The sequence below is a fragment of the Aulonocara stuartgranti genome (assembly GCF_965226115.1).
Source record: "Aulonocara stuartgranti genome assembly, chromosome: 1".
NCBI lineage: Eukaryota > Metazoa > Chordata > Actinopteri > Cichliformes > Cichlidae > Aulonocara > Aulonocara stuartgranti.
Genome location: NC_138939.1, coordinates 12,344,541 through 12,354,008, shown reverse-complemented (window position 1 = coordinate 12,354,008; position 9,468 = coordinate 12,344,541). Strand labels below are relative to the sequence as shown.

The 9,468-nt window shown below is 40.0% G+C and overlaps 1 protein-coding gene across 1 annotated transcript in view; it reads left to right on the top strand.

Annotated features, from left to right (window-relative positions):
* The first annotated feature begins 258 nt into the window (after window positions 1-258).
* LOC309706452 (RNA polymerase II elongation factor ELL-like) overlaps window positions 259-9,468 on the top strand; it is a 37,428-nt gene continuing 28,218 nt past the window's right edge. Inside the window, exons 1-2 of the mRNA XM_082533005.1 lie at window positions 259-470; window positions 1,017-1,064. Coding sequence (XP_082389131.1) covers window positions 333-470; window positions 1,017-1,064 — 186 coding nt within the window. The 5' untranslated portion in view covers window positions 259-332. The remainder of the gene's footprint in view (window positions 471-1,016; window positions 1,065-9,468) is intronic.

Genomic DNA, 9,468 nt, shown 5'->3' with positions numbered 1-9,468 from the left:
ATACATCTTATGTCAGAACGCTTTAAAAATGGCATTGATAGTTTTACGAACCAGAATAAAACAACAAAAAAGTCTGACAACACTGCTTACACGCATGCATTTTTTTCCTTCATATGTAAAATGGGTAATTATGGTTTTCCCCTTAGCTTTTATTTAATTATTAAGCGTTTAGTTTTGCACATTCAGCCTGTGTATCGCCACCGCTCGGAGCCATCAGTTCACGGCGCTATTGTCACCGAGCGAGGCCCCGCCCTCGGCGTGACGCGGCGGGGAGAGCGCTGAGCCGAGAGAGGAAAGCAGCTTTAATTGCACAGCAGCGAGAAAAGCCAGCGATGGCTTCTCTCAGGCAGGAGCACCAGTACGGGCTCTCCTGTGGAAAAAACAACAAAAACAGCCCCAACAGGACGCTGTACCATGTCAAGCTCACGGACACGGCTATCAGAGCGCTGGAGGCGTACCAGAACCTCAAGGTACCTTTGTGGTTTGTTTGTTTTCTTTTTGTGTGTTTGGATGTGAATTCATGCGTCAAAGTTTCTCTTTTATCTTCTTTCTAAAAATTTCCACTACCTAATTATTGTTAAATTGTTTTTCTGCGTTTATTTAGCTCACGCTTTTAATTTAGTGTGTGTTGAGGTTGTGGCTCCGGCCAGTACAGTTACTTCTGACTGAATCAGTTGGCTTCGTGGCTGGGTAACATACCAGAACTAAACCCAGTGATTGTCAGGAAAGACGAGCCCCTCAGCTGTTTGCTGGGAAACCTTCCTGGTGCTGCTTCAAAGTAAAGCAGAGAGGCAGCACTCTGCATAGTTATCTAATTGACAAGTAGCCTAGTTTGTGTCATAATTGGCTCCAGTGGAGATCATTAACAGCACACAGGCTTTATTGATTGTGTAACTTGTGCTTTAATCTGTTTAAATGTAAGATAAATTATATTTACTGCACTAATTCAGATTGCATAATTCTCCAAAGACGCCTATATGCAACTACAATAGCCTCATTTTCTTTTTTCTCATTAGGGGTCTTTATCAAGTGAGCCATCAATATGTTTCAAAGGGAGCCAAGGGGTAAGTGTGATCATATTTATTTGTTTGTTTTCACATGTGCACATAACTGTATTTTTATGCTTCTGGGATTTCAACCCCATTTATTTGTTAACTAAATTGAAAAAGCCTGCATTGTTGTTCTTTAAATGAATAAAATAGCAACATTTCTGACTCACACTCTCCACCATGCTGCCACCCTCGGAGCGCTCAGATGGGAGCTTATAGCTGGTCTCCTCCAGCAGATAGGAGGCATGCAGGTTACTGGGTCAGGCTGTGGAGAGGCTTTGTTGGGTCAGTGCTGGGGGAAGAAGGAGGGGAGGGAGAAGTGCGCAGTACACTGACAGAGCCAGAGTCAACAGTGGGGAAAGGAGTTATTATGAGTCAAATGAGGAGCATTAATAGATACAAATTAGCCTTGTGCACCTTGTTTCTACTTTATAAAAATGCAAGTTAATGTTGCATGTGTGTCGCTGGACATCAGGACAGCAGTGCATTAGCAGCTTTCTTTGGCTCGTGAAATTCAGCCATAATCTGCAGTAAGCAGCCTGAAGTATGCGTGTTTTGACTCAAGTCGGGAGCAGCTGTGTCCTTGGGGAATAGTTTCTTTTCAGGCAATGCTAATTGCACAGGCTGGTTGGAAAGAGTTGAACCCCCCCCCCCCCCCCCCCTTTCCTGTCATGACAAGATGAGCTGAGTGGTCCTGAGCTTTATGAGGGAGTGGGGGGGCAGGGTATGGATAACCTGTAAAACCTGTAAATGTGAATAGTGGTGGAACGTTTGCTGCTTCTAATTTGTGTATGTGTGTGGGGGGGTTTTTTTGGGGGTTTTTTTTAGTTTAAGAGTAGTGAAAACAATCTTTTACTTTTCTGACAGTAAGGTGTGGTGCCTGTCGTTTTTGTAACTAGTCCAGGATTTTTCTAACCTGCGTCTGACCTGACTCGAGCTGTCACAGAGGATTGATTCACATGTCGGTACCTCTTTGCAAGAGTTGGAGGTAAAGAAGCGGTCAGTCGGTTCCTGTTTTTGTTTGTGTTGTGCTCTGTACGGACTGCAACTCCCATTAGACAAGGCAATGATACGAGTACGTATGGCAGTAATTTAGAAAACGAATGCTGCAAATCCGAAGCTGATGGCGTGCTGAGAAATGCCTGCAGTTAGAATACAACCAAAGATGATAGTTGGATTCCCTGTTTTATTTATTTTTATTTTTTTTAATAGAGAAGCTGTTGTGCGTGAAAAGTGAGTTTCATTAATTTGGGTTTGTCCTGTGCTCCATGCACGAGGGAAATGGCAACTGACTTTATATGGAAGTTTTGCTCAACAAGGTGGCGTGTTGGTAGTGATAGAGTACTGTGCAAAAGGCTTAAGCCACCCCTAATTTCTGTTTATTTTGTGAGGAAAATTGGAAATAGGTGCTTTCATCTATTTAAACATGTGGAAACATACATGGAAATATAAACGCAAAATACAGAGTTTGAGAGTCAGTATTTGGTATGACCACCTTTATTCTACAACGTAGTCTTTTCTTGCTACTTGTGCAGTTACCTCAGATTTTTCAAGGACACACTGCACATCATGACGAGAGATGCCAAGGTTTCTACTAACTCTTAACAATGGCTATTAACGCTGCCTAAAGATAAAGTTTAGGATTGGTTCTTTGTTAAGTTGTCTGTTGTGTGCAGACACTTTTCATCCCTTAAGTGCATAAGTTACGTGATTCACAGGGCAGTGTTAAGTGGATTACCAAACCAAAAATAATACAATGAAAAATATTCTTCTGAAAAGATACAAGGACTGGACTTAAAATGAGTGAAAAATCAGACAGTTTCACAAAGAAAAGCTGGAGAACTATTGCTCAAGAGCAAAAAATTGTGAGAAAGTCTGGCTCCTTAGAAGCAAAATATACAGAATTGAGGGGTGGCTCAAGACTTTTACACACTGGTGATTACTATTAGTAATACTACTTGTAGTCTTCGCTATTGTCATTAATATTACTATTGTTGTTATTGTACTGTTATTATTTTTAATATACATTTATAGCAGCTTAAGAACATACTTTACAAAGTGCTTAGACAAGCAAATTCACATGTGTTACTCATAAAAAAAATCCAAATCACAAATATCCATTACTTTGCTAATTATCCTGCATCCAGCACTGGTAGCTTTGTTTTGTTCAAATCAGCTTTGCTCTGATTATACTAATGCTTGGGTATGCACTGGTCTCTGGTCGCTGCATTAGTTACAACAAAGCAGTTTAGGAGAGACTTATGTGTGTCTCATTGCTGTTGACATAAACTCAGACATGATGTGCAACAAAATGCTGACTATAGTTGACTTAACAGCCATGACTGTCATTAACAGTGATTTTCTGAAAGTTAAACTGAGCTCCTTTTAATGTAAGGAATGTGTTGAATACTCTGTCATATCGGGAGATCTGAGTGAGACATTATTTTTTTCCCTGACAGTTCATCTGCGCCTCTGTCATTGTGATGGCTCAGGGATCGGAGAGAATCTGGCACTCCTCCCAAATATACGGCACAGATTTATAAGCGAAACGAATGTTTAGAGGTAATTACAGGAGCTGTAACGCTCTTGATTACAGCGTGAGGCATCATGACTTCAGTATGCATTAGCTCTCCCTGTCTGCCTGGCTCAGACGTTGATAAATGTGGGGATATACGCGTGTGTGTCAGTGGCACACTTTTGCTGAAGTAATAGCTAGGTTAATGACATGAACTCTGACCTGCTAATTTTCCCGTCCCATTACAAGTTGGGAGTCCTACTTTTTCTGTGTGTGCCAGTAATTGAGCAGAGAGATCACACCTTCTGTGTTAAAGCGTGTTTTAGTGATGCAGTGAATGGCACATGTATGCACGCGTTAGTATGTGTGATATAATTTTTTCTGCTTGCTTTGGCCTGGGTGTTGGCAGGATGTTTTTGATTTGGGTTGGTGTGATTGTTTATCCCTTGTGTGGTCTACAGACATGATTTATTCATATCTGACCTCCTCTTTCCTGTCCTGCCCCCCTGTGCCCGGTGTGCTGCAGTCGTTAGCCTGGCAGGACCAGCGTCGATCCCTTAAGGTCCATCTGCATGTGTGCCGTGTGTTTGTTTGTTTCTTTTGCCGGAGTGAATGAAAGGAGAGGATTTTGGCACTTATTTTTCCACAAGTGTGTGTCTGTGCGTGTGTTTAGCCTGCCTATGCTGAGTTCCCGAGAGTCCCCTCTGATTGTGTGCCGTCTCCTCTGATTTGAATAACAATGAGCGGGGGAATGCAGGCGGTGTGTTGTCACCCTGCCTGGATCACCCAAAATGAATCAGGTTTTTCAGACTAATGTGTTACAGTCGGTCCAGATGTGTTGTGGCCTGCCCCGAGGGTTTGTTTGTGCCCAGCGTGATAAAAACTTCCCTGCTGTGGATCTAATGGAGTGGGGAGTAACACAGCAAACAGCTTTCATCTTAACCATTTAGTTATTTAACCATGACCAAAATATAAAAAACATTGATGGTACTTCTGTCACATCATTACTGTGTACTGTATGTGGATTATCTAAACAGTTGCCACAAAGGCACTGAAAAGTATGTGTTCTGCCCAAAAAAGTCATCTTGAGATATGATGAAGTTGCAAACCACTGCAACTAAGCTGGGAAAATCTGTCAGGCATTTTATAAATTATACATATAAATTTATACATTATACAATACTGTATTGTATGTGGCACTGATTATATATTTTTTCCCTACAGTAGAAACAAGCATCATATTTATTGATATGCCTTTATTTAAACAGGAAACGTGGTTGAGGGGTATTTTACAAGGGAGATTAGAGGGGTTGTACTACAAAACAAAATTAATGTGTTAGCGAGCTTAGATTTATGAAGGTGTCTTTCTTTCTACGTGGGTCAATCTCTGTGTTAACTTGTGCTGAACACACAACGTGGTCTGGAGCAGAGTTTTGGTCTAAAATCTAACATCGAAACTAGAGCAGGGCGATATGGCCAAAAATATTTATCTCGATATATATTTGAAAATTTGCGATAACGATATAACTGACTATATAATTGATGCGAGACAAAATACAACTCCACAACTTTACTAACGCAAAAACCCATCTTTTTATTTTCACTTAAACAAGCAGCTGTTTTTTATGTGCATTAAAGCTATATAAAGATTTAACAGTGCAAATGCAAATTCCTTGCTGAAACTTTAACCAAAAGACATTTCCAGTTGAAATGGGCTGACATATCCTGAGCATAAACATGTATAATATCCACTAAAGTTAAAAAGAGGTGCCTTGCAACATTAAACTGCAGTGTGCCAAATAAAAAAAGTCAAATACGTATTTTTCGGACCATAAGGTGCACAGGATTACAAGGCACATTAACCGAAACAAAGCAGTCGGATAAATCAAACTTTATTCAACTCATTCTTCTTGCTTCCTCCACTTCTGTACCATTGATTCATTAATGCTGTATTCTATCACAGCTGCTCTATTCCCATGTTGTTGCAGTATATTAATGACTAACCTCATATTGTGGATGGATTCTCTCAGTTGTTCTCCTGACTGAAGTTTGGTCCGTTTACAGCATCCTGCCATGCTATTGCATTTGTCCCTAACCATCAGGAACCTTCACGTTAACTTTTATCGAGTGGGAAAAAAGTTAGCATTCATCCTCCAGCTTTACTGTTTATGTTATACTAACATAGCTGTGTCGCTAGCACATCATTATATACCACCTAGTCCAACTTCAGTAACCCTACAAATGTCACTGCTATTTAGTTTTCAGTCTTCATTGATGTTGGAAGTGATAGCATAGCTGTACGTTTGAATTATTTCAGAAATCTCTCAGTCAGAACATGCTATATCATGTTTAGGTAACTAGCGAAACTAGCGAGCTAACTTCCGCTAACTTCCTGCTAACTTCTAACTCCGTTAAATGTAATAAATTCTGTTTTCATGGATGCCTGGATGTTAAACTTAATCGTTACACCTGGTAAAGCAGCAATGCTGATCAATTTATTAAAGATGAAAGAATTTAGACAGTTTTTAACTATTAGTGATGCTGCAGTGTTCGTTTGACTTTGGCACCTGAAGTGGACAGAGTTTTGGTCCCAGATTACTCCCAGATTTACGAGCACCTTAGTCCGTCAAATACAGTAATAACGACGGCCCGCTAGCATGCTCTAGCAAAAATAGTGCTTTGTTGTGTATCTGACAGACAAAAGCTAAACCAGTTCCACACCACTGAAGTTGCACCATTTTTACAAACCAATTCTGGTTCATCTGTTTCACTCAACAATCCGCTTTGCCTCTTCTCATTCTCCGTTGCTGCCATGCTTTTCGGTCATGTGCGCATGAAAACAAAGGCACTGCGCATGTGCATTTTACCCATATTCTATTGCGATATTTTATTTTCTTATCGTTGCCCAACATTCTACCGGTATTACCGTGAGCGGTATAATATCGTCCAGCCCTAATCGGAACTTTTCATAATTCTTTTATTTACAGTGTGTTTAAAGTTCTGTGTTCTCTGGGGAAGGAAAAATGTTCATAGCATGAAGCTTTTAAGCTGCAAGCCTCAGTCACACATGTCTGTAGACTAATCGGTAATGACCTCTAGCAACTACAGGTTTCTATTGAAACGTGAGTATTCCTCAACCATTCGGTGAGCGGCTGCTGGAGGTTTTGGAGGAGTTGGTAGGTGAAATTGGCTACAAAGTCTGTGGATAACTTATTTAGCACGTCACAAATCCATAATAGTTCCAGTAAAGTAAAAGTAAAAAATTTTTGCAGTTTTACTACAGTTTACGTTCATTGGCACCATCTTGGGTTGTTCCAGATACAATTCCAGATCCAAATTCCATCTGGGAGCTTAGAACTTCCAACTTATTCAGCAAAACACACTGAGGCAACCTGCTGGCGACTAAAGCAACTGAAAGTACATGTTAGCAGTTTCACCTAGCGACACCAAGCAACAGCTCACCAACCAGTCCAGGAATAGACATTTTCCCTAGCAACCAGAGGTTGGCAGGGGGTCACCAGCCTGTCTCTTGGCCTGTATGACTTACGACTTGCTAAAGCCACTGAAGGAAGCCCAGCTATAAAGTTTCTGCAGCACATACTGCATTGTCAGTGGAATTTACATACTTTCAGTTGGTGATACAGAACATTTGTAGTGTTTTCATGCTTGGCTTTAATCTAGGGCTGAACGATTATGGAAAATAATCTAATTGCGATTTTTTTTGCCCCAATATTGCGATTGCGATGCGATATGCGATTATTTTTTAAGGTCTTTGTCTTCTGTATTATTAAACAAAGACAAGCAATACATCATATAGTATGGCCAATACTATATTACATTAATTTTAAACTGTTCTTTCCTGGAAGACAGACCTCTGTTATGATGACATGAGGTGATGCATGAATTGATGACTGACATTTTTATTTAACTTCTTCAATCACAACAGTATATTTGAACATACACAATAGTTTATTTTTAGCTTACAAACATCTGAGCATAAAGTGCTGACAAGGAACCCTGGTGTAAACATTAAAATGAAAGTCAGTACAATGTGCAGATTGCAGAAATATACATAAAAAAAATCAGTGGCTTTACCACACTCAGTTTTTCGACATCTGTGAACTACTAGACAGTCATTCAATTAAAAAATAATATTAAATAAATAAAACTAATAAATAAAAAATACACACATCTTACTGATCTCTGCAGTCAGTAACATTACACATAAAGTGCAAACATAATAGCAATTGTATAAACACACACACAAACACGCCTTTAAAATTTAAAGGCGTGAAATTGGACGGTCTAGTTCTGATTAGCGTCACCGCTGTCTCGGTGGAGTTTAATAAACTTGGCCGTCTGCTTCTTGCTATCTAAAATATAACCAGACACTGGTGTAAATTCTCGACTGTCTCATACTTCTGTTTAATAAGTTTTCTGTTTGACGTTTAGTCAGCTGTGTGAAAACCAAGGAGGAACCCACCCGGGGGATTAATAAAGTTTTATTTTATCTAATCTAATAACTTTAATCTCAGCCAAACCGATTTACTCACGAACAAACAAAACACTGAAAAAAGCCCAACAATAACATTTTTAGGTTGTCTAAGTGACTTATATATTACGTTTAACCCGAGCAGCGAAACTCCGCGGTGATCTGAAAATGATGTGCCGGGAGTTGTGCCGTTCTCGGCCGCATCAGTAACCCTCGAGCTCCCGGCTAGCTGTCGAGCTGGTGGGTAGCAGACGCCTCTGAAAACGTCGAAGCACTTTTGCAAATATGGGATATCTTGATAAACCGAGCAGATATTTGATGTTTACATAACTACTTTCTCGCCTGAAAATATGTTAAAAGTTTATTTTGTGACCCTGAAAGATTAGTATGAGTAATTTTAAAACTTAGTAGCGGCCGCCATTGCTGGAAACTGGAGTTTGGCTGGGCCGCGCTATGAATTCTGGGATATGGTAGTAATTTGGACAGCCTTCGGCGCGTCGCTGTGACGTAATCGGTCTACAAATGCGGCCTCAGGAGGATGCAGCCCATGAATTTGGACATGTCCAGAGTATAATCGCAGCCTTTGCGGTTAGAAAATTGCACTTGATCATGTCGCGATATTATCGCAAATGCGATATATCGTTCAGCCCTACTTTAATCTCCAACTCCAAGAACAGCAGCTAACAGAGGTTAGGTTAGAAAATTGATCAGTTACGTTTATGGCTATTTATCACCAGTGATACCTATTTAAGCAATAAAATTTCCCTTTGATCTGACGACATATTAAAGTGGTTTGAATATCTAATTTATTAGGATGATCACCCTAAGTAACCTGACTGACTATATTAATGTTTAAATCCAAAGGTCGATGTGTAGCTGTTGTCTTGGGTGGGGAATCAAATAATGTGCCAGGCGCACCTTTTAATGTGAGCATGTCCAGATCCTGAAGCAGAAAGTCTGAGTTAACAGAGAAAGTCGATTACCACCGTTGTGATACCAGTTATCTGACTGAGCTTTTAAGTTTAGTTAAGGGAGCTGAGATGAATGAAGTCTGGCTGTCTTGAGCTTGCTTTGTAGTACATCGTCTGTCCAAGCTAGCACCCATGCCAACTTAAAGCATATTTTTTTAAATGCAACAAATACAACATAAAATACAAGATATACAAAATGCATATGAAATCTAAACACCCACAACAACAAAATACCAGGCCTCTCAAGAAAAATGACTGCACACCTCCTTCAGCATGTTTAGAAAATGCTGTCTTCTGAGGGGGAAAAAAATCAGTGCTCTTTCTTGTGAATATTCTTATGTGCTGACCAGATTATTTATGTGTTGGTGAGGTTTTTTGTTTTGATTTATTTTAATAAAAAATGCGGGCGTTCCTCTGAGATTCATTAGCTCTGGAAAAGCG